Below are 26,957 nucleotides of genomic sequence, written 5' to 3' on the forward strand. Positions count from 1 at the left end.
CTACCACAGGGGGAACCGGCCCACACACAGCAGGAGGCTCCGCAGCCACCCCAGCACCCAGCACATCCGGGACCTGAGGCGAGAGCACAGGGCCAGGCGCAGCAGCCGAAGACGAGGGAGAAGACGGTGGCGCGTCCCAATGATCACCAAGAAGGCCGTCAGGAGCATAGGAGACAGCGACAGGAGCACGTAGACCATCCGATGGCACTGCAAGACCCGGAGGAGAGTCTGCAACAACCGGAGGAACGTCCGGCGATGTAGGGGGAGCCGCATCCGCTAACTGAACGCTCACCTCTTCATCCCCGGAGACCTCCTCCAGAGGGATCGGTGGGAAATCCTCTTCTCGGAACAAGTTGACCGGAGCAACCAGATCCGCAGTGCATTCGGCAGCCTGATGCCCCAACATGCCACACCGGAAACAAGTACGGGGTTGCCGGGCATAATACACCCTCACGTAGTACCCTAAAAGTCGGACAGAGGATGGAATGTCCGACCTCAGGCGCATCCCGAGGGTACGAATGTTCATCTTCACCCCCCGCATATTTTCCAGAAGATAGCTTGTGCATCCTCACATTGACAACGGAGCCAAATCTCTGGAAGAAACGCTGGAGAAGGGACTCAGGGAATTCCATGGGGGCCCCATGGACGCTCACATACGTCACAGCACCACTCCGATCAGAAATGGCCACAGAACCAGTGCCATCCAACAACTTCAAGGTACGGCCCTCGTACCGCCGGAGAAATCCACGGTACGCCTCCTCACCAACAAACCTGATGATCACCCGGCGAGCAGTCACCAGCTCAACCCCGTAGACCTCCTCGACCGGGACATGTAGCACGTCACACATGACCTGCTCAACGAGAGGATACCCTGCACGGCAGGTAAACTCCAACCCCACGGAGTTTATCCTCTCGACAGCGGGAAGATGGCCGCTCATCGCAAACGCGCCACGTCAACACCAGTCAGGGACAGCAGGGAGGGTAAGAGACACCCACACCCCCTGCTGGCGAAAAACGGTAACCTCCCCAAACTGCCGGAGCGGTCAGACGACACGTCTTCACCCTACGGCAGCTCAGGTGGGACTCCTCAATGATTATAGACTTAGTATGTTTTGCTTGATTGATTCCTCTGTGATCACTCAATATGTTCAAGTTAGTTCCTTTTGCAGCACTCATGGCTGGTGTCTAGCTGTCAGTGAAAGTGTCACAGGAAGGATTTCAAGTAACGTCATTGATATTTCTTTCGTTGTTGTAGTAGTTAGTACTTTGTTGAATAAACTGTATTGTTATGTTGGACACTGTCTTTTCGTTACACCCCCCACATTTACATTTTACTGATGTACCATTGTTCTGCCACATACCTGAAAGGACTTTTGCTATTCAATTGAAACTGCTTTTGAGAATTAGAACTGAATTCATAGCACCGCACAACAAAGCTAAATGTTGTGAGATCCTGTGACCTACTCGTTAGATTCGCTCCAGCGAATGACGAAGGTCGACGGCCTAAGTGAAGGGCATTTCAAACTTTTGAGGTCTCGGCATTTGCTCGCGCCTAGTCAATTGTTCTTCTATGGTCCCAGAGTGAGGAATGATGTGCTTACAACACTTAGCGGGTCAGCTAAGCAAGTCCTTCCTCGGGAGACCCCTCTAGACTTTCAGTTAAAGTTGACGGATGTAATATTAGAATATCACGACAGGAATAAGGATAAAGAAAATAAATGTATTTCTCAAACCAAAAATAATCCAAACTTTTTCACAGTGAGCACTGGGAATGGTACTCCTGGGAAGTGAAAGGGAAGGTACTCCATTGAATAAGGGAGTACCTAATCAACTGAATCAGCGAGTCACTGTGACAGATGAGGTCTCAGACTGGCGATACATCACTAGTGGAATCCCGCAGGGTTCAGTCCTTAGACCTATACTGTTTCTGATATATGTAAATGTGTCTCTATACCCAGAGGGTATAGAGTCGTTCCTCTCATTGTTTGCTGATGATGCAAAAATTATGAGGAGAATTAAAACAGAGGAAGATAGATGGGGGCTACAAGATAACCTAGACAGACTGAATGAATGGTCCAGCAAATGGCTATTAAAGTTCAACACGAGTAAATGCAAGGTAATGAAACTAGTGGTGGAAACAGGAAGCCATACACAGGATACAGAAAAGGAGATGAAGTACTTCATGAAACGGACAGAGAGAAAGATCTAGGAGTTCATACTAAATCAAACCAGTCTCCTGAAGCCCATATAAAAAGAATTTTATCTGCGGCATACACAAGGCTGGTTAACATCATAACAGCCTTCAGGAACCTGTGTAAGGAATCATTCAGAAACTTGTATACCACATATGTAAGACCAATCCTGGAGTATGCGGCATGGAGCCCATACCTTGTCAAGCGCAAGATGAAGCTGGAAAAAGTTCAGAAGTATTCCATTAGGCTAGTCCCAGAACTAAGAGGCATGAGTTACGATGAAAGGGTGCGTGAAATTCGCCTCACCATACGGATGACTGAAGAGTAAGGGGAGACATGATCACTACCTACAAAATTCTCAGAGGAATTGACTGGTTAGATAAAAATAAACTGTTTAACACGCGTGGTACGCGAACAAGGGGGACACAGGTGGAAGCTGAGTACCCAAATGAGCCACAGGGACGTTAGAAAGAACATTTTCAATGTCAGAGTAGTTAACAGATGGATGTGATACCCGAGGGCCCAGCACGGTGGCAGGATGACGTACCAAGGATGCCACAAGGATAGTGGATGAGGTAGAGGTCGACGTAGGGCAGACCCAGGTCATCGAGGGACTTCTGCAGGAACCTGCCCACGTCCTTCTCACGGTTACCGTTAGACGGCAGCTGAGGGAAAGGTCATTTACTTGTTTACTGTCTACAGCTACCAGAGAGAGGAGTAGGTACATAGTACTCGACCTGAAACACAGTGTATGGTAGAGAACATAGGTATATATAACCTGCCTAACACTGTCATTATTTCTAGAAGAGAACACAGCTGAATATAATGATCCAATTAGGCGTCATTATCCCAGATCCTTGCGTTATGTTTCATTGCGCCTCTCTGTTCTTCAGTAAATAATAAAGCAACTATTAAATTAGATAATAAACATAGTGGTATGAAAAATACTGAATTTAAATCTTGTAAAATTGTGAATTGAAGAGAAGTTGAACGTTGAGAATTTTAAGGTTTCAAAAAGTTTTAGTCTAGAAATTTACCGGTACGACAAAAATGAAAGGTAGAACACCTCTTCAACGTCTAATTATATCAAGAAAAATAATATATACTGAAACCAAAACAATAATGTGTTTATATTTAATATCGATATAATAAAAAAAGTTGTACTATACAGAAGTGTTGCATTAATAGTAACTATCATGTGTACAGACGGTATATATTTGAAGAAAAGAAGGGAACTATCAGGGAGAAAGCGCCAAGTCATTACGAAAATAGTACTGGGAAGAGGGTCAGGATAAGGATTTGGGATAGGACAAGGAAGGGGGGGAAGGAATGGTGCCGAACCACTTGGACGGTCGTGGATTGAACGGCGACCTGCATGAAGCGAGATCCTAAATAAATCTTTAGATTTTGACACAAAATAAATGTAAGTTCCTACATATATTTTTCAAATTAAAAATTATAATATTGTTGATATACTATGAAAATATTGTAACATGGAAGGACGCAAAACAGGACCGTGCATTACATGTATATATTAACACATATTACTAGTGGTACAGGTACCACTGTACCCCTGGTCCTCACAGGTGACACTAGAGGTACAGGTACCACTGTACCCCTGGTCATCACAGGTGACACTAGAGGTACAGGTACCACTGTATCCCTGGTCCTCACAGGTGACACTAGAAGTACAGGTACCACTGTACCCCTGGTCCTCACAGGTGACACTAGTGGTACAGGTACCACTGTACCCCTGGTCCTCACAGGTGACACTAGAGGTACAGGTACCACTGTACCCCTGGTCCTCACAGGTGACACTAGAACAGGTACCACTGTACCCCCTGGTCCTCACAGGTGACACTAGAGGTACAGGTACCACTGTACCCCCTGGTCCTTACAGGTGACACTAGAGGTACAGGTACCACTGTACCCCCTGGTCCTCACAGGTGACACTAGAGGTACAGGTACCACTGTACCCCCTGGTCATCACGGGTGACACTAGAGGTACAGGTACCACTGTACTCCCTGGTCCTCACAGGTGACACTAGAGGTACAGGTACCACTGTACCCCTGGTCCTCACAGGTGACACTAGTGGTACAGGTACCACTGTACCCCTGGTCCTCACAGGTGACACTAGTGGTACTGGTACCACTGTACCCCTGGTCCTCACAGGTGACACTAGAGGTACAGGTACCACTGTACCCCTGGTCATCACGGGTGACACTAGAGGTACAGGTACCACTGTACCCCTGGTCATCACAGGTAACACTAGAGGTACAGGTACCGCTGTACCCCTGGTCCTCACAGGTGACACTAGAGGTACAGGTACCACTGTACCCCTGGTCATCACAGGTGACACTAGAGGTACAGGTACCACTGTACCCCTAGTCATTACAGGTGACACTAGAGGTACAGGTACCACTGTACCCCCTGGTCATCACAGGTGACACTAGAGGTACAGGTACCACTGTACCCCCTGGTCATCACAGGTGACACTAGAGGTACAGGTACCACTGTACCCCTGGTCCTCACAGGTGACACTAGAGGTACAGGTACCACTGTACCCCTGGTCCTCACAGGTGACACTAGAGGTACAGGTACCACTGTACCCCTGGTCCTCACAGGTGACACTAGAGGTACAGGTACCACTGTACCCCTGGTCCTCACAAGTGACACTAGAGGTACAGGTACCACTGTACCCCTGGTCATCACAGGTGACACTAGAGGTACAGGTACCACTGTACCCCTGGTCATCACAGGTGACACTAGAGGTACAGGTACCACTGTACCCCTGGTCATCACAGGTGACACTAGAGGTACAGGTACCACTGTATCCCTAATCACCGCAAGTGGCAGCGGTAGGATATTTGCCTCAGTACCCACCTTCTAAGTGTATTCGTCATAAGTGCCTACCTAATAAGTGCCTTCCTGTGTACGTTAAGTGCTTGCTTGCTAAGTGCCAACTATCACTTAAGCTAGTGTAATGACATTCGGAGGCATATTGATTCACCTGATTTCTCAGACGACTATTGACTGTCACTACGCTCCTGGAAACAACATTTAACTTTACTATCTCTTGCGTAACCACTCAGCAATATAATGACTGGTTATTGACTGTCTTGCGTCATTATTAATTAATCATGTCGAGTACGTGAGTTTATCGCAGCTAGTCTGATAGTCTGAAGCTCCAGTTGAAAATAATTCCAGATAGATTACTTGGGATGTCTCTTGGCAAATCATTAATACTAAATACAGGCACAAGAAATTTTCAAAAACCCCAGAGGAGACTCGGAGCCCTTGGTTCACATCCACCAAGACTACTCAGGTCGACACATCCAACTGAAACTTGTTGGCTAGAATGGCACTGGTGAAGTTTCAGTCCCGTGTGGACCCAGTACCTTGTCAGCAAGTGTTTTGCAGAATACATCCAATGAGGTCATTTATGTTAACTCTGCTTTTTGTAAAGTAACCTGAAACAGTTTAAGAAACTAATCCTCTCCTCGATTCCTTGCACTTCTAATGAGGTTATGATGAGGCCCAGCATTAAAGGCTTTGTTAGAGTTCACATATAGAATGTCACTACTATTTCCGCTGTCTACTGATTGAAATATATTTTATTCACGATTCCTCGCCTCTAATTAATTATTAATTTAATGTGCAAGACAAGGGTTCACTAGGCTCTTTTTGCAATTTCTAAAAATCCTGCCAAATACTTCGTCTGGCCTGGAGACGTGTTGGGCTTAATTTGGTCCTAATTGTTTAATAACATTGTACCTGGTATAGCCACTAAACTAGGCCACTTGTCTTCCTCACCATCTTCACACGTTTGTTCAACTCCTGCCATAACATAAAGGTCTTATCATGTAAATACAGAAATAAATTACTCATTATCCGATCCATTTCTTTGTTATAATCAATTACCTGACCTGTCTCATTTTTTCTATTTCCCAGTTCCCACAACTATATTTGTTTTATACATGTGAAAACTTCTGTGAAATTTACCTCTGCCTGCTCTGTTGTACGTATTTCAAAACTTATTCATTTTTTTTTAAAACATTTCTTACTAGTTTGACAATTTCTTGTTCTAAACAGACTTCACTATTAATAATTAATTAGCATATAACATTTTCTCTTATAAGGTTCTAAATCCCCTGGTTATCCATTTTGGGTCAAGGTTATGTGACAAACAATGTAAATGTGGACTGTGGCTGTCTATTTGGGAGTTACTGAGAATGTTTGTAAATGTTTTATAGTTTGAATGTACATCTCAGTTCTGTGTAATGTCACTCACCACTAGAGTCCCATCACGTCATGTCACCACCTCGTCATGTCACATCACGTCGTGTCACATCACGTCATGTCACACTTCGTGACTTGACGTGGTGTGACATGAATAATTTGCTTCAGCATTCTCTGTTTTATTTGTTCAGTAAATTCTCCCATAAAATTTAGTTAGCAATAACACAAACATTGTTAGGCCTAGTTGCCCTCTATACTTCTGTCGAAGACGTTCACTTAAATATAAATTCGACAAATAGAAATTCATTGCAATAATTACCTATTAATAATAGTGTTGATATAGTAATGCGTGTATGAACAAAATACTTTAATATAATTCTCACATGCTTCGAAGCTCAAACAAAATAATGCCATTAAATTACATATAAATCTTGACAAAATGAACGCGCAGCATGCCGAAAACTTTCAAATGAAGACCATTGTTGTTTGTCAGTGATACTACCTTTGTTGTGATGAAGAGTTCCTCCCGCTTAACTATGCCCTCAGAGATCCACCGCCGCAGGACCTGGCCAATGATAGTCTCGTTGCGGTACAAAGCAGCTGTGTCGAAGTGTCGGTACCCACACTCCAGCGCTGTTTCTAGTACCGCTGTAACTTCCTCCTCAGACATCTGTCAGGTGATTACAGGAGCTAATCACACCCCAAAATTCTCACTCCACTGGACCATTTAATTACAATGCCAGGTAGAACGGTAACATATGAATGTAAGAACTACTCATCTCTCTCTGGTGATCAGTCATGAGACTGAGACCTGGTTGCTGCAGTGGCATGTTGGAATATTTCTCTATTACAAAAAATACTCATAAACTGGGAATTAACATATATAAGCCGTGCTCTTTTTGGAATAGAGTCGTCAGACTTTGCCTAAAAATCCAAAATGACTATGTCCATAGGTAAGGGCTTTTACACCGTTAGCTGCATCTTCGCAGGAATTTAAATAAATAAAACGATATTGACATACATGTATACGAATAATTGCTAAGTTATTATGTTGATCTTACTGATATCACAGGAAGTCTGGAGGCCCCTACTTACGTATGACCCCTTGTTGGTTGTGGGTCATGGGTAAGAACGGGCTGGCTTCAGTAGGGGCCTCCTGACGTCGTGAGATTTCAGTTGTTGTACGGTGGTAGGGTATGAGGCTGGAATGCCTTGATCACTGGTTCGCATCGCTTCACAGCCCCAATGGATTTTCTCAATAATAATAATAATAATAATAATAATAATAATAATAATAATAATAATAATAATAATAATAATAATAATAATAATAATAATAATAATAATAATAATAGTAATAATAATAACAATGCACGAGGGAATCACACTAGTCTGATGTAACAATAAGACAATCAATTTGATCAGTGCTGGAGGGTAATGAGAACTGGAGCTGGAGCATATTAAGCTGCAGTAATAAGAACTCTATTACCTTTACCAGAGTGCATGGGAGTTAAATAAAAAAAAAACTGCATTAGCTTCAGCAGGTACCTCAGGCTGCAATTTAGGTTCACTGGAATCCCAGGGAATAAAAGTTATTCCATGTCATGGTCCTGAGGTGAGGTACGTGGCTTGGAAGTACTAAGGTCAAGGGTTCGAACCTTGAACATTGCTCCAACTGATTTTCTCATGAATGATAATAATAATAATATAGTACTCTTTCAGAGTTTAGCCAGAATGCAATAGTGAGAATTTCCATTGGGGAAATTTCTGATGTTTTCATCAGAAAATTGGATACATTAAATGATCTGATGTTCACATCACTGAAATATAAAAAAAACAGTAAATAAAAACGAAATGAAAAACAATAAAAAAATAAAAAATAAACTATACCGATGAAATGAATGGTATGGTAAACAACACAGCTCAATTCCAATGCAATGTCCCACAAAATAATTAAATAAAAATCAAAATAAATCAAAATCTACGAAAATTCATTTTATCAATGCAATCAGAGAAATGGAATCAAAACATATTTAGTATTGCGTATGTTGCTATTATGTAAAACAGATGGCGCTGTTTAAAAAAAAAAATGTTGTTACCTGTCACAGGGGTGGCAATTATATAGTAGGTATATAAAAACACACGCGTATTCGAATGGAATATTGTGTTAAAATTTAAAAGCAATCAGTGAAGAACTTCTGGAGATAACAACGTGTGTTGCTCTAATGATGTAATGCTCCAACGTGTAATGCTCTAATAAACAACACTGTTTAAAAAAAAAACATTTTTTCCAGTCTCATGTGAGGCATGTATATAGTGGGTATATAAAAACACGTGCCTGTTAAAATTTCAAAGCAATCGGTAAATAGGTTCCAAAATTTTCCCTCACATAAAAAACACATGAACAACACAGTTTTTCTAAAAAGCATGTTTATTTTCTGTCACAGATGTAACACCTATATAGCATGTATATAAAAACACTCTCAGATGAGAATGAAACGTTGTGTTAAAATATCTAAGCAATCGGTGAATAACTTTCGGAGATTATTGATTTTGAGAAAACGAACATTTACATTTTTATTTATATAGGCAGTGTGCGTTGGTTCATAAAAAAACGAATGTTTTTACCTGTCACAGGTATGGCATCCATACTTATACTTATGAAATGAACAGTATGGTAAACAACACAGCTCATTTCCAACGCAATGTCACCAAAAATAATTAAAACAAAATGAAAATAAATTGAAATCTATGAAAATTAAATTCATAAATGCAATTGGAAACAGTGAAATGCAATCATAACATATTTAGTTTAGCGTGTGTTGCTATTTTGTGCAACAGATGGCGCTGTACTTAATTTTTTTTTTTTTACCTGCCACAGGTGTGGCATCTACATAGTATATATATATATATATATAAAAACAAGCGCTAATTCGAATGGAACGTTGTCAAGATTTCAAAGCAAAAGGTGAAGAACTTTCAGAGATTACAGAGTGTGTGGCTCTTACGTCCAACAGATAGTGCTGTTTTTCAAAAAATGCATGTTTTTTTCCTGTTCCAGGTGAAGCATGTATATAGTAGGTATATAAAAACATGCACCTATTCCAATGCAACGTGGTGTCAAAATTTCAAAGCAATCGGTAAAGAGGTTTCGAAGTGTCCCTCACAAGAAAAATACATGAAAAACACAGTTTTTCAAAAAAGCATGTTTTTCCCATCACTGACGTGACATTTATATAGTATGTATATAAAAACCCTCTTTGATGCGAATGGAACGTTATGTAAAAATTTCAAAGCAATCGGGGAAGAACTTTCGGAGATTAGCAATTTTGAACAAATATATATATTTTTATTTATATAGATTGTGTGAAAACAAGATTCACTTACTTTGCCTTTGTGGCCAAGGTATCCTGTACCCAACGCCAACACAGGAATATGTGATCCTGAACTGAGAGGAAGTGTTGGAATTTTTGTCATGGCAGCAGCTGCCCTATGCATCACCCTGGTAACAAATATACAGGCAAGATGTTGATCACTAAACATCACCAATGATCCATTCTAAAATAAATATCATTAAAGTTAAAATTTCAGTTAATTATTCACAAGTGAGAGTGAAACTTCTTACGTGGATGTTAGTTAATATACCATCGAAATCTATAAGATAGGAAATATATCTGCCAGTACAAGGAAGTTATCCTGTCCATGCCAGACGCTTGGGGCATGACTTACAATACTCTGTAGTGTTACTTAACTGGTGGGTATTACAGACAATCTTAGGGGGCTTGGTGCCTAAATATCTGTGAGTGTGTGTGCGTATTTATTTACTTACTACTTAGGGGAAACACGCTTGACTTCTAAGGTCAGCTTACAGAGAGCGGTGATGAGTACCACTTTTTTAAATGGTCGCATTAACGCAGAACGACTTGAAGCTGGCATTAGATTTGCCATCAGATTCCACCCCGCCCAACATCTTGTCAAGCTCCCAGAGGGCATCAACGACCACCGAATGACACTCCAGCTCCCACCTGGAAGCAATAAGAGTGCAACACTTATCAGTGTGTATACCTCAACCATGACCAACCCAGATGACATCAAGGAAATGTTCTGTGAGGAACTCTACAACCTCATTGCAGCTGTCCAAAATCAGAGAAGCTTATTATTCTCGAGGACTTCAATGCCAGAGTAGGGACTGACTACCAGACCAGGGAAGGGATCATTGGAAGAAATAATACTGACAAGTGCAACAGCAACGGCCTTATGCTCGTCACGGTGTGTGCTACGTACGATCTCATCATCACCATCACACTGTTTAACCTTCCCAGCCGCAAGAAGACATCATGAAAGCACCCATGCTCTCGGCATTGGTATCTGATTGTCATCAATAGGTAGAAAGACAGGCAGCACATGAGAGTGACTAAAGCCCTGTGTGGTGCTGACTGCTGGACAGACCATTGCCTCTTTGTGTCCAAGTGCAAACTTTTCATCATACCCACGAGAAGACCCCATAGTCAGAAGACTGAATAGAGACTTAGTGTCTCTAAGCTTAAGAGCAGCAAAGTTGCTGAAGGATTCTCTGACGACCTAGAAGGCAGGATGATAGACACACCCTAGAATGGCCAGAACAGCATTTAGGTGAGGTGGGCAGTCTTCAGAGATACTGTCTACTGCATCTCCGATTACAGAATGCCCTACATCATAAGGGAAGAAAGATGCCTTTGCCAGTGCTCAAAGAATAGTACAAAGGAATCTCCGTGAGATGCAAGACGCATGGTTTAGCAAGAAGGCTGATGAAATCCAAGGTTAATGCAAACAGTCCCAACGCTACATGTTTCTATCACGTTCTGAAGGTTATTTTTATTTATGTATTTTATTTATATGTACAAGAGACCTTACATTCTTCTAAAGCCACTAACACGCATAGCATTTCGGGTAGGTCCTTAACCTTAATTTTCCATGGAATACGACCTGCCAAATAATTGAACAACTACGTACCCAGTGTTACGGTGGCCTCTTCTGTTTCTCCTGTATGGCTGCTTTAAGAGTCATATCAGCTTTCTTTACTGATTCTCTGAGATGCAGGGAATCTTTTGGTATATGTGGCGACCAGAGCGGCCGCCTGATAAGGGAGAAATTTACATTATAAGTTCGTCGATAAGGGGAAATATTGCCCTGATACAAATGAAACCGTATCCCCCTACCTGCAGATCCGCCATTTTGTGGAGGACGCCAGCCGACTGCGGATTGGCTAACTTTGGTCACGGGCGACCAATCAGAGCTCGCTGTGACGTCACCGAGTGCCCCTGGTGACGCCAGCTGTGTGGTAGTGTCAGAGTTGGTCTGGCTGCGAGAGGTGGAGGACGTTTCTCGGTCAGCTCTTAAGGTTTGGAGGCTCTTGGAGCCTTACTCAGTGGATTATAACTAGCCATTGCAGCCCACCATTGTTATTGAAGACTCTGTGCTTCCGGGAAGCAAGAAGAAACCACGTTCATTGAGCAGAGAAGTGCCAAAACTTGAAGAATCTATCGGCGACGATACTGGAGGGGCGCCACCTGACGCTTGAAGGTCTGGAAGGTGTGGCGGGCAGGCCTAGCTGTGACCGGGTCACGTTCACTGAGGATTTTGGAGGGTTGACACCGTTCCTAGGGCAAGGAGCAACGCCTTGGGGAAGGGACGAGTGTGTGCATACAGTGATTAGCTCAGTACCCACTGGTAAACCAAGACTGGGATATCTGAAACTCTGGGAATGGTTCAGCGACGACGCCAAGACTTCACGACACCTAAGGACTTGTGGAACGTTCCTGGATCGTCAAGGACCGACTCAGGAAGCGTGGGAACCTCACACCATCGAGGGACAGGCGTCGTGAGTCAGGAATGGAAAAGATAGATCAATTTCCCTCCCATTACCCCTTGTTTGAGTAGGCTAGATAGGCCACGATATTTACCTATGTATGTTACAGTATAACATTGATACATTAGTAGTAGGATAGGCTGCAGGGCAGCTTGTGTCCAGGACTGTTGAAGAGGACAGTGTGTGTGGACGATGGGGCAGTTGAAGAGGTGGTAGCCGACGTCGACGAAGCGGCCCCTCTGTGAGAGAGTGTAGCCCCTTTTAAATCTGCCCATTTGAAGGAGTTGTTGGAGGTCGTGAAAGAAGAGTTGCTGACGATCTCCAGATTCTTTATTCTTTTTTCATTTCCCGTATTGATTTTAATTGTATATGTAATAATGTAGCTTATATCAGTAAATTCACATATTTTATTATTATGTTTAAGTGTGCCTCTGTAATAATTTCTGAGCATACACGAGGGATATTATAGTCCCACCTAGTGAACATCCCGTTTTCTACAGAAATTCTTAGTGGCTGGAGAATGGTAAAGCAGCACAGACTTATGTAGAAGTGTACCCTAGGCTATCTGTCCAGTATCAGAGCCGAAATGGTGGCAACATTTTGGCAACAAGCAATGTAGAGGCTGGAGAGAGGTAAAGCCACACAGACTTTTATGGAAGTGTACCTTGGGCTGACAGACCAGTCTCAACCCTGTAGGAGTAGCAACACTTTGGCAACAAGCAGTATAGAATACACCCACTGAACTGCACTGCTGGGGTGCAGAGATCGCAACCCAGCTGGCGACCTTGTTAAAAGAAGATAGAGAAGGCAGGCGGGAAAGGAATTCCTGCAACTTTTTGTCTGGCAGGCAAGACTCAGAGGACGTTATTGTTAAAAGGTAAGCCTGGGACTTCCTTCACTTCTCCACGGGTCTAGGCCAGAATTGCTAATAGCAGTTTTCCCGTGGTAGACTGAAGGGCTCCCAGGGTGAATCAGTGGCACCCCTAGTGATGGGGGCAAAGACCTGCGGTGGTGGGTATTACTGGTCCTCCCATGTGGGACCAGGAGACTCTGGTGAGTCCCGAGAGTCGGAGGGGCTGAGTATTCTGCCTTCTGAGCCCCTAGTAGCCGATTGCTAGCAGAGCCCCAGCCCACCCCCAACCCCCCTGTGACACCAGTCACTGCTGGGTGAACAGAGGCATATAGTTAAGGATTAGCGGCTACACAATCCTCCCTGGCCAGGATACAAACCCGGGCCAAATCACCTGCGAAGTGCACATTAAGTGTGTTACCACTGCGCCACGGAGACTGTCGTTATATATGGACTACAATCGTTTGGCTCCACATCCCTCCTCAGTGCAGATGGGCTTAACTGCTGACAAAGAAGCAGATCTTAGACAGATTGATTGTGTACTCTTTTGATCAGGTCCTTAACTGCCCTGCCGCAATCATTGCTCGACTACCTAAAGTGGAGATCAACCAGGACCTTAATAAATCTTCCACAGAAGAAGTCAGAAAGGCCATCAAGCAGCTTTCTTGTGGTAAAGCGCCAGGATCAGATGCAATCCTTGCTAAAGTGTACAAAACAGGAGGATCAGCCATGATGCAAAAACTGACAAAGCTCTTCCCGTCCATGTTAAATGAAGGGAAGGTCCCACAACAGTTAAAAGGTGTCAGCATAGTTCACATTTACAAGAGGAGAGGCAACGCCAGTCCTGCGATAATCCCCGAGTATTTCACTTCTGTCCATCGCCAGGAAGTTCCTTGATCGTATCCTACTACACCTTCAGCAGGGTCTCCTCCCAGAAACCCAATACGACTTTCACACTAACGTGGAACTGTCGACATGATATTTGCTGCACGCCAGCTCCAAGAAAAATGTCAGGAGCAACATAGTGATCACTTTGTGACCTTCGTCGACCTGAGCAATGCCCTCGATTCGGTCAGCAGAGATGAAGGTAATGGAGAAGTTTGACAGTGAGCTGTTTCCCTCAGGCGCCTGCAGGCCATTACAATTTGAAGGAAACTGCCATAAGATATTTCCTGTTCGTCGATGACTGAACCATCCACGCCAGCACAGAGCAAATGATGCAGCTCGAAATTGACTGCTTCTCACAAGCCTGCGAGAACTTCGGTCTCATCATCAGCACCTAAAAGACTAAAGTCATGTACCAACTCACACCAGGTATACCCTACAATGAACTGCACATCACTGTCAAGAGGCAGAACCTGTTCACCTATCTTAGCACCATACTCTCAAGAGCGGTGAACATAGACGCAGAAGTTAACAAGAGGATCGCCAAGGCCAGCACTGCATTTGGAAGATTCCGTGAGAATGTCTGGGAGCGGAAAGGCCTCAGCCTTATTACCAAACTGAAGGTCTATCATGTAGTGGTACTCACCAGTCTTCTCTACGTCAGTGTGATCTGGACTGCCTACAGTTGACACGCCAAAGAGCTCAATCACTTTCACTTGGGTAGTCTCTGCAGACTCTTCCACATCAGGTGACACGACGAAATCCCAGATAAGGAGATCCTGGAAGGGGCCGGTATTCCCAGTGTCTAACACCCTCCTACAGAAAACTCCGGCTATGATGCGTGAGTTTTCAGGCAATGTTGTTAGAATGTCTGACAGCCAATGGCCGAAACAGCTAATGTATGAGAATAATGCCAGGGCACACGTTTAGTTGGGGAACAGAAGAAATAATTTATGGTTTAATGGTTTCGTCGAAGACATCATAAGAAGGAAAGTGAAACGCCATGCAACCTCTGAAGAGACAACTAACACAACACCTATACCCCCTATTAGACTATTTTACAGGAACTTCTTTTCCACAGCTCATAAAACGGAGGAAAGGGTCCTGAAAGATATTGTTAATAGAAACGTTATCCCTACAGACAAAAATCAGAGGATACAACTGACGATTTACTATAAAACCAGAAAAACGGCCAGCCTACTCATGAGAAACTCTCCAGACACAAAGCAGAACGCTTTAAAAGAGACCAACGTCGTCTATGCCTTCAAATACCCACTTGGGGACTGTAAGCTCCAAAAAACCCAATATATAGGCAAGATAACAACATCTCTTTCTAGGTGTTTAACGATGCATAAGCAACAGGGCTCCATTAAGGAACATATAATCTCTTCCCACAACCAAACCATCGCCAGAGAAATCCTAGTAAACAACACAGAAATCATCGATAGATACAGCGATAGCAGACGGCTTGACGTTTGCGAGGCACTGCACATTAAGAAGTCAACACCAGCAATCAACAGCCAATTAATGCACAACTATATTCTACCCACCTCAAGACTCCGCTCCAATATAGAAGCATCAAGAAATATGGACCAATAGGCTTTCTACAATCACTTCCATTTCAATACCCATTGTTTCGTGTTCTGTCTTGTGTTGATGAAATTAATACCCTATTAAATACCACCTCACCCCATCCACCTCACTCAAATGTAGATATAAACAAATCGGAGATATGTAAGTTCTATTCAGTTGTGTATGTGTAAAGTCTTTGAAAATGTAATAAGTTTTACGAAACGCGCTCAAGTGTCGCGTCAGACTAGAAATAAAAATGAATTTTGGAGAATTGATTTTTGAATTACCTCCAACAGTGAAAAGAAATGTACGAAATATTGAGAAAATTCGTGTTAGAATTATTTATCTTACTTTTTTGGTCATATTTAATAATATATGTCTACAGGAAAGACTGCTACCAAAATATACTAATATATATATATATATATATATATATATATATATATATATATATATATATATATATATATATATATATATATATAATTGAGATTAGGAGTTTAAATGATTAGTCTATTGGTCAAATAATTTGAATGCCAGCCTAAAAATGCCAACGCATTTTATCAAAAGCGATGTGGATTTAGTTATATGTAGGACAGAGATTAGTTAAAATTCAATGAAAGCATGACAGTCATATTCCTTACGGAAATGAAGTAAGCAAACCTTTCTTGACATCACGTCAAATATTTAATATCTTCTCTTTGGCTAGAGGAAGGGTGTTTAGCTGGAAGGCAAAAGCGCCAACCACCTTATTTGCTTTGTGTATCGGATAAGATCTACATTAGATTTTAACTGTAATCTTGTTGATATCCTCCATGCCTGGAGTATCAGGGTGAGAATTCAGGCTATTGATAAAGGTTTTGTAGTCTTTCGTCGCAGCTCTATCATACATTTCCTTGCCTCATCCAGGACTATCTACAAGAGGTTCTAAGGCCATCTAAACATATGAGTTATATGAATCTTCATATTCACCAGTCTAATTCTCCAAATTGTGCTTCGAAGTGAATATTGTTTGGAGTCATTATAATAAACATGTTATTGAGTTACTTGATCTGAGCAGTGGGTCATGTGTCCCTTTGGACTGTTTGATATTACACATAAGTTCAGTATTAAAGTTTCCAACTGGAAAAATACGTTTGGAGTATGGGAGACGTTGAGGCCAATACAGAGGTCAAGAATGCCACTATCGATATGCGACGATTGAAGGTCAAAGCAGATGAGCAGATGTAAAATCTGTTCATCATCGTGACAATATAATAGTGTCAACAGTCCATTGCCGTTACGATTACCGTATAGCATGCAGGTTAAAAATATTGAGGGCAGAATTTCCCTAATAAACCTTCACGCCCTTGAGTTCTTGTACGTGTGAGAGGTCGATGAGCGAGGATCCTATTAACATACAAAATACAAGAATTACTGGAAATATGGGTTAATTATAAAGAAGATCCCAGGTGAGAACTCTGCATTCCTGAAGCCAAACATCATCAATGGGGTCTGTTGTCGCTTTGTGGTGTATATACTTATAACACAAATTAATAAATACAGTCATTACTGCAGATTATGAGAGAACGATGATCATAACTCACCTGGTGGTAGAATATAACAAGTTGAGAGACAAGGTGGCACTCTGGAACTCTTCTGGACCTCACACACTCACATCACCTACTGGCCAGAGAGCGCTGTAGCGGCCCGCTGCGGCCCAGGATGCCATCGCATGATTGCTCATCACTATTTTCTCGCTCTTGTTTTTTGCACCATGGTGTTGCGAAGACACGAATCATCCATCAAATGTCTTTTGTTTGTCCGAATATGTATACCTCACTGAAGTGTGTTTGTATTAATATTTGAGAGTTTATGAATATTGTGTAATCAATGTGCGTGCATGTATGTATAGATATATTTACAGGGTTCAACTTTAGGTATTAAGCTCCGGATTTGCAGTTACTAGTCAGATAATGCAACGATGAGCTTAATGCAGTCTCTCTACAAATGAAAATTTCATTAATTCGAATATATTTGTATTTTTGTACTTTGCGAAGTTTGGGATCAAGCTCCAGCTCTTGAGCCCCGCGTCTTAGTTCTCCACCATGAGTTGAGTTATCCTCTGCTAAATCTTCTATCTCTGGGGTTATTGATGGTCACAAAGGCCACCACTATGATCTGAAAAAGCAGAAAATATATTTAATGCTGGACACAGTTCACTAGTAAAGTAAACTTGTGGATCATGTGTCCCTTTGGACTGTTCGATATTACACGTAAGTTCAGTCTTAAAGTTTCCACCTGGAAAAACACGTTTGGAGTCTGGGAAACGTTGAGGCCAATACAGAGGTCAAGAATGCCACTATCGATATTCGACGGTTGAAGGTCATGCAAAATCTGCTCATTATCGTGACAATATAATAGTGTCAACAGCCCATTGCCGTTATGATAACCGTATAGCAAGTTTGATAAGCAATCAAACTTGTCTAGGCCTCGTATAGTGCATACATGTTTTATGTAAGGTACTGTTGACAAGGGCCGGGATTGCTGACTTAGGGCAGTATGGGTTCTACAGTACTATCCACATTTTTGGCTTTCAATTTGAAGTATATAAATAGAATTAAACGTTAACTTTTAGGGAACAACAGTAAATTTTGTTACGTTCTACCAACAGCTGTTGTAAGTGTTTCAGTTGTTGTTTCATGACCGTTGTCCAGCCTCCCAGCTCTGGAGGCTGGACAACGGTCATGAAATATAATTACATAATACATAATAATTTAGTTACATAATACAACGGTATTATGTAACTTAATTATCACAGACGCAACGTGCTTAACTAAAGATATTTTTGGTTCAATTCATGAGCGTTTTTTGTGTCTCTGTAACCATCATAAGTATAACCACTATAACAATAAGTATAACCATTATAATTATGAAGGAGTGTGTTGGGGGACGGGTAGGTGGGGGTTTCGAAGCGTGGATAGGGGTGGGGGGGTCTCTGCTTGGATGGAGTGTGGAGGGGGGACGGGTGTAGAGGCATGGACGGAGCATGGAAGGGGGTGGGGTGGAGGTCGCAGCGTGGAGGGGTGGGGGAGGAGGCGAGGAAGGTGGGGGTAGGAGTGCCTGGGCAAGAACAAAGTTATGATGACAATATTTTGTGTAGAAATAGGTGCACGAAGGTGTGTTGTTATGTAACAATTAATACCTAATGAACGCTTAATAATATGGGTTTGTAAGACTGAACTTCAGCTCCTGGGCTGAAGCTCCTCTTCATCTCTCAGTCATCTAAGGCAAAAACCTCCGACTCCTCTTAAAGGAAATATGGCGTCCACTCCCTGACCACCGTCCATTCCCTGACCCTCGTCCACTCCTTGACCCCCGTCCACTCCCTGACCTCTGTCTACTCCCTGACCACCGTCCACTCCATGACCACTGTCCACTCCCTGACCACTGTCCACTCCCTGACCTCCGTCCACTCCCTGACCCACGTCCACTCCTTGACCACTGTCCACTCCCTGACCACTGTCCATTCCCTGACCCCCCGTCCTCTCCTTGACCACCGTCCACTCCCTGACCTCCGTCCACTCCCTGACCCACGTCCACTCCCTGACCCCTGTGACGACTTCGGCGCCATCTACGATCCGGGTGCCGAACTATGCAAGTTGACTCCCCCAGTAATCATAGCTTCCCATCCTTTAGTCTGCCAAGCTGAAGGGTGAATAGGAACCAGAGGCAGGCTAGGGAAGACAGTGAAGTCGGGACAGTGGAAGACAGAGGTCGACGTGGATGGACTAGCCAAATGGGCTGGTCGAGCGTTGTGGACTTTACTCCTGGATGGACTAGCCAAGTGTGCTGGTCGAGCACTGTGGACTTCTGGATGGACTAGCCAATTGGGTTGGTTGAGTGCTGTGGACTTTTGGATGGACTAGCCAAGTGGGCTGGTCGAGTGCTGTGGACTTCTGGATGGACTAGCCAAGTGGGCTGGTCGGGCGCTGTAGGCGTTACTCCTGGATGGAATAGCCAAGTGGGCTGGTCGAGCACTGTGGACTTTACTTTTGGAGGCGCTATCCAGTGGGGCTGGTCGAGTGTTGCAGGTTTTGTTGCTTGGGCGTACCAGCGAGTGCGCAAAGAAGACCTCGGCAGAAGCACTTTGTGATTGTCAACTGTGAAGCAGGCTAGCATAAGGACTAGCAATTCCAATCCTTTTGATCTCTCGTAGCAATATAAATAAATATATATATATATATATATATATATATATATATATATATATATATATATATATATATATATATATATATATATATATAAATATATATATATATATATATATATATATATATATATATATATATAAATATATATATATATATATATATATATATATATATATATATATATATATATATATATATATAAATATATATATATATAAATATGCGAACAAGCCTGAATGGTCCCCAGGACAATATGCAACTGAAAACTCACACCCCAGAAGTGACTCGAACCCATACTCCCAGGAGCAACGCAACTGGTATGTACAAGACGCCTTAATCCACTTGACCATCACGACCGGACATAATGAGGTGATAGCCTAAGCTATTTGAACCACCCCACCGCCGGCACTCGGATAGTAATCTTGGGCATAGCATTTTACCAAATCACCTCATTCTTTGGGGCACACGTGAGGAACACAAATGCGAACAAGCCTGAATGGTCCCCAGGACAATATGCAACTGAAAACTCACACCCCAGAAGTGACTCGAACCCATACTCCCAGGAGCAACGCAACTGGTATGTACAAGACGCCTTAATCCACTTGACCATCACGACCGGACATAATGAGGTGATAGCCTAAGCTATTTGAACCACCCCACCGCCGGCACTCGGATAGTAATCTTGGGCATAGCATTTTACCAAATCACCTCATTCTTTGGGGCACACGTGAGGAACACAAATGCGAACAAGCCTGAATGGTCCCCAGGACAATATGCAACTGAAAACTCACACCCCAGAAGTGACTCGAACCCATACTCCCAGGAGCAACGCAACGGGTATGTACAAGACGCCTTAATCCACTTGACCATCACGACCGGACATAATGAGGTGATAGCCTAAGTTATTTGAACCACCCCACCGCCGGCACTCGGATAGTAATCTTGGGCATAGCATTTTACCAAATCACCTCATTCTTTGGAGCACACGTGAGGAACACAAATGCGAACAAGCCTGAATGGTCCCCAGGACAATATGCAACTGAAAACTCACACCCCAGAAGTGACTCGAATCCATACTCCCAGGAGCAACGCAACTGGTATGTACAAGACGCCTTAATCCACTTGACCATCACGACCGGACATAATGAGGTGATAGCCTAAGCTATTTGAACCACCCCACCGCCGGCACTCGGATAGTAATCTTGGGCATAGCATTTTACCAAATCACCTCATTCTTTGGGGCACACGTGAGGAACACAAATGCGAACAAGCCTGAATGGTCCCCAGGACAATATGCAACTGAAAACTCACACCCCAGAAGTGACTCGAACCCATACTCCCAGGAGCAACGCAACTGGTATGTACAAGACGCCTTAATCCACTTGACCATCACGACCGGACATAATGAGGTGATAGCCTAAGCTATTTGAACCACCCCACCGCCGGCACTCGGATAGTAATCTTGGGCATAGCATTTAACCAAATCACCTCATTCTTTGGGGCACACGTGAGGAACACAAATGCGAACAAGCCTGAATGGTCCCCAGGACAATATGCAACTGAAAACTCACACCCCAGAAGTGACTCGAACCCATACTCCCAGGAGCAACGCAACTGGTATGTACAGGGACGCCTTAATCCGCTTGACCATCACGACCGGACATAAGGAAGTGATAGCCGAAGCTATTTGAACCACTTCCCCGCCGGCACTCGGATGGTAATCTTGGGCATAGCATTTTATCAAATCACCTCATTCTTTGGGGCACACGTGAGGAACACAAATGGTCCTGGGGACCATTCAGGCTTGTTTGCATATATATATATATATATATATATATATATATATATATATATATATATATATATATATATATATATATATATATATATATATATATATATATATATATATATATATATGCAAACAAGCCTGAATGGTCCCCAGGACCATTTGTGTTCCTCACGTGTGCCCCAAAGAATGAGGTGATTTGATAAAATGCTATGCCCAAGATTACCATCCGAGTGCCGGCGGGGAAGTGGTTCAAATAGCTTCGGCTATCACTTCCTTATGTCCGGTCGTGATGGTCAAGCGGATTAAGGCGTCCCTGTACATACCAGTTGCGTTGCTCCTGGCAGTATGGGTTCGAGTCACTTCTGGGGTGTGAGTTTTCAGTTATATATATATATATATATATATATATATATATATATATATATATATATATATATATATATATATATATATTACATAATATATATTACATAATATATATTTTGGTAGCAGTCTTTCCTGTAGACATATATTATTAAATATGACCGAAAAACTAAGATTAATAATTTTAACACTAATTTTCTCAATGTTTCTTATATTTTTTTTTCACTGTTGATGGTAACTGAAAAATCAATTCTCCAAAAATCATTTTTATTTCTAATCTCACGCGACACTTGAGGGCGTTTCGTAAAACTTATTACATTTTCAAAGACTTTAGTTTACACACACACAACTATAGCTGAACAGAGTTTAAACATCTTCGATTTTATACCTGCATTTGGGTGAGGTGATATGTTACAACAGTTTTGGATGAGGTGAAAACAAACTTTCAACACAAAACAGAACACGAAATAATGGGTATAATATTTTGTAAGTTAAAGGGAAGAATGGAAGTAACTGCAAAGGGCCTATTGGCCCATATTTCTTGATGCTTCTATATTGGTGCGGAGTCTTGAAGTGGGTAGAATATAGTTGTGCATTAATTGGCTGTTGATTGCTGGTGTTGACTTCTTAATAAGTAGTGCCTCGCAGATATCTAGCCGCCTGCTATCGCTGTATCTATCGATGATTTCTGTGTTTTTTGTTAATACTTCTCTGGTGATGGTCTGGTTGTGGGAAGAGATTATATGTTCCTTAATGGAGCCCTGTTGCTTATGCATCGTTAATCGCCTGGAAAGAGATGTTGTTGTCTTGCCTATATACTGAATTCTTTGAGGCTTACAGTCCCCAAGTGGGCATTTGAAGGCATAGACGACATTGGTCTCTTTTTAAAGCGTTCTGCTTTGTGTCTGGAGAGTTTCTCATGAGTAGGTTGACTGTTTTCTTGGTTTTATAGTAGATCGTCAATTGTATCTTCTGATTTTTGTCTGTAGGGATAACGTTCCTATTAACAATATCTTTCAGGACCCTTTCCTCCGTTTTATGAGCTGTGGAAAAAAAGTTCCTGTAAAATAGTCTAATAGGGGGTACAGGTGTTGTGTTAGTTGTCTCTTCAGAGGTTGCATGGTGTTTCACCTTCCTTCATATGTCTTCAACGAACGGCTTCTCCTATGGTTTCGTTGAAGACATTGGAGAAGCCCCTCCCCAACTCTCTGACCACCACTCACTCCCTGACTCCTACTCACTTCCTTACCTCCACTCACTCCCAGACCTCAACACACTTCCAATCCCCTGTCCTCTTCCTGACCCTCAACCACTCCCTGATCTCCACCCCACACCCTGACTACCACCCACACCTTGACTCCCACCCACACCTTGACTCCCACTCACCCTCGGACTCCCGCCCCCTCCATCACACTGAAATGTCTGGGAGTAAGGTGTCCAGGAAGAGCCTGAAGATTTAGTACACGAACGCCGACGGAGTTACATATAAAGCAGAGAAAATTAAAGATTGTGTAAGTAAAAATTACCTAGATTTGATTACAATAGTGGAAACAAAAATAAATGGTATGGTCTATTATGCAATATTCTCAGGGGGATTCTAAGTGACAAGGACAGAAAGACAACAAAGCCAAGACGGAGTTGCACTCAGAGTAAAACAGGAGTGGAAATTTTAAGAACTCAAGAATCAGAATGAAAATGTATACACAGACTTCATCATGGGACACTGACAGCAGTTGGAAAATGAATTGTGGTTGGGTTCTGGTGATTTACAACCCCCCACCAAACAACACAAGGCCCAGGCAGGAATATGGTGACAACAACAAAGCATACGTAGACACATTAAAGAGAGCAGCAACAGTGGCACACAGAATGAGAGCTAAACTTTTAGTCACGGGGGACAAAATCATGGAGAGGTTGACTGGGATTCCAGAAATCCTCATGTTGAGGAATAAACGTGGGGAGAAAAAAACGTGGGAAGTTGTAGAAGGAAACTTCTTAACCTAACATATAAAGGAGGACACAAGAGAACGGGGAGGAGACACACCAAGCCTTCTGGACTTGATTTTCACCCAGAATGAGGAAACATGGAAAACTTTGAGCATTAAGTACCACCAGGAGAAAGTTACCATTATGTCCTGGTATTCGACTACATGATGAAATTCAGAACAGTGCCCATTAGACAAGGAGTCAGGGAAGGGAGAGGAGACTATTAAAAAGAAGACTACATGAAAGTAAGAGAGTATCTGGGAAATGTGTAATGGAGGAAGAACGGAAGAACCCAGTGGGAAGACGGTCCAGGAAGTGATGGACAAAGTAAAACTGAAGTGCAAAGGGGCAAAAGAGAGATTCATACTACCATTAAGGGTAAAAAGTTGGAAAACATATAATAAACCGGAGTTCAATAGGTAGTGCCAGGAAGCAAATACAAAATGCAGGAGGGAGTCGAGGAAATATAGAAAGCAAAGGACAGGTAAACTGGAATAGATGCAACAGTGTAACGTCCGGATTGTAACGTATCGGAAATTGGAGAAGGAAAATAAAATTACTCAAAGAATGAGGTAGGTAATGAGGTGGAAGGGAAGAGGAAGAGTGGTTAGGAGAAAGGGAAAATTTTAGAATGAGAGAACATGGGGGGGGGGAAGGAAATAGGTAGAAAGGATGAAAGTGTTAGAAAGTAGGAAAGAATAGTAGAAAGTGCTGCCACCATCCATTCAATAGTTACTTATAAAACAAGGAATGTAACTTGTCTGCAGAATAATATTATCTAATGTTATCACGCATCAACAGAAAACATGTAATCATATAGTCAAGAATTTTAAATCATCTTCAGCAAGTACGCTTCAAAGTGCTCTCCACTCTACCTTTCACTGTCCAAGATCTAGGGATCATAATTAAAGACAATTTAAAAAGTAAGTTAATCATTCATACATTTACTATTAAGGGTATCATAATTCAACCATTTCAGTTGATATTCGAATGTCAACATTAATTCAGAATTAAAGTCAACACAAAACAAATTGAGAGCAAATACAGCTGACTGCTCCTGAAATCACCTACCTCTTAAATATGAAAATACAATATGCAGTAACCTTACAAATTCACTCACTAAAGTCTCTGAGTATAAAATAGTAGAGATGGGGGGAGGAGGGGTCCAGCTGAAAAGACAGTCCCCACCCGATCTGCTGGAACCTTTATGGTCAGCACATCCTCCTGTTTAGATAGTACCTATTGTGACGATCGTCAATAGTCAGAATGTGTAAATTCTTAACTTTTAGACAGTAGTATACTGACTAGTATTATAGATTGTGTGTTGGTGGTGTTGTCGTGTTGTTCCTCCTTTGCAGACAACCCAACCCACAACTCGGTAGAGTGCTTATACCTCGCTAGGAGATCACACTAGGCGCTTCTGGCTCTTGGAGAGGGGATCAACGTTACATATTTAGGGGATGCGGCTCCAACACTTAGCCTCGTTGTCACGTGCACACACCCACTCGAGCCGCTGTGACTCCCCACTCTCTCCTTATGTGATATGATCTCCTCAATCCCCTTTAACTTACTAATCTTCCATCCTACCCTGTCCACAGCGGTGGTTATTGGTTCTCTCTCTCTCTCTCTCTCTCTCCCTCTCTCTCTCTCTTCCTTTACTATTTTCTGGGAAGCCTCACTAGGACAAGGGCAAACACCAGCAAATTGGAATACATTTACTGGACGAAGCACATACACAATACATACACACATATAATAATAATGAATCCTATACTCTATAATATTACAATCAGGTTGCATTCCAACACCATCAGAACTCTATTATCAGTTTACCAAGTGGTATCCTATCTTCTGATTCACCACCTGATACTATCAACCTCCTCAAGTTGATCAAGTCTACATACACTGTTGCACCATCAGCAAGAGAATATATATATGTATCTATAAATGTGTACAAAGAAAATCAGCATGTGAATGCAATAACATATATCAGTACAAATGTTCCTTGATACACAACAATGATCAATCGATCACTCTATCAGTCTTAGAACACATGCATCTGTAGGTAATCCAGCCTACGACTGTAACTCTAAACTTCAGTATAAAACACTCCTTGACATAAGAATGAAAACACTCACTCACCTCTCACTGCGTCTTGCACGCTAATGACAACCAAACACTATCAACTCCCTACAAGTAATCCACCAGAACGTCCCTTCCACCTCTGGAAGTTCACTACCCTGATATCTTTAGGTTCTTCCGGGCTTAACTACCAGGATCCTCTGCAGCTCTTCCAGGCAGCTACCATGAAGTTTCCTTGAGCAACTACGGTGCTTCACCCTTCTGCTAGGTTCCTACACAGCTCTCTTGGCTGCTACACCATGAAGTTCCCTCGAGTAACTATGGTGCTTCACCACCTCTACAGAAGCACGTGACACTCCTCTTCACTGCTTCTCCTCACAGCTCGAGGTCCTCTGCTCCACTACCTTGGAGTCTCATCAACTACTTCATCTGTGCTGGCTTCGAAGTTCTCAGCAACTTCTTCCCCAAAGACAAACCTGCAACCCATTGACACTCCAATGAAATTGTTTCCCCTTTAACACATAAACAAAAATCACCACACAATATGTTTGCATCAAACCTCTATCTGTCCTCTACATACAGTGAGAGTGGACTCCCCCGTTGGGCGGGTCCATACTCCACCTCGCCCGGCGGCGGTCCTCACTCACGCTGGGAGGGTCGTCCGCCGTCAGGAGCCGGGCTCCCTCAGTTGCCTGCCAGCGCTCAGAGGAGACGGATGTCGCTCTGTGTTCCTCCCTCTCCACTCTCTTATTTCAGGTTTTCTGCCTTATTAAGACATGTCTAACTTATCAATAAACATTGCTACTGTCGCTGGGCACACGACCAACTACAAGCAATCACTATGAACTGGCATAAATCGTGCTTACCACAGATTATCTGGTCGAGAGCGCTCCTCCCTCTGACGAAGCTTGGTCAGGGCGCTTCCACGGCCCACAATAATGCCTCTGGGCG

The 26,957-nt window shown here is 42.7% G+C and overlaps 1 protein-coding gene across 2 annotated transcripts in view; it reads right to left on the reverse strand.

Moving 5' to 3' along the window:
* Positions 1-17,251, reverse strand: part of LOC138368652 (1,5-anhydro-D-fructose reductase-like) — a 93,593-nt gene extending 76,342 nt beyond the window's left edge. For both annotated transcript variants that reach the window (XM_069331361.1, XM_069331360.1), the window contains exons 1-4: positions 17,174-17,251; positions 9,820-9,934; positions 6,935-7,102; positions 2,740-2,857 (exon numbers count right to left, since the gene is read on the reverse strand). In XM_069331361.1, coding sequence (XP_069187462.1) covers positions 2,740-2,857; positions 6,935-7,102; positions 9,820-9,930 — 397 coding nt within the window. In that variant the 5' untranslated portion in view covers positions 9,931-9,934; positions 17,174-17,251. The remainder of the gene's footprint in view (positions 1-2,739; positions 2,858-6,934; positions 7,103-9,819; positions 9,935-17,173) is intronic.
* Between the last annotated feature and the right edge of the window lie 9,706 nt (positions 17,252-26,957).

The sequence above is a fragment of the Procambarus clarkii genome, chromosome 25 (genome assembly GCF_040958095.1).
Source record: "Procambarus clarkii isolate CNS0578487 chromosome 25, FALCON_Pclarkii_2.0, whole genome shotgun sequence".
NCBI classification, from domain to species: Eukaryota; Metazoa; Arthropoda; class Malacostraca; order Decapoda; family Cambaridae; genus Procambarus; species Procambarus clarkii.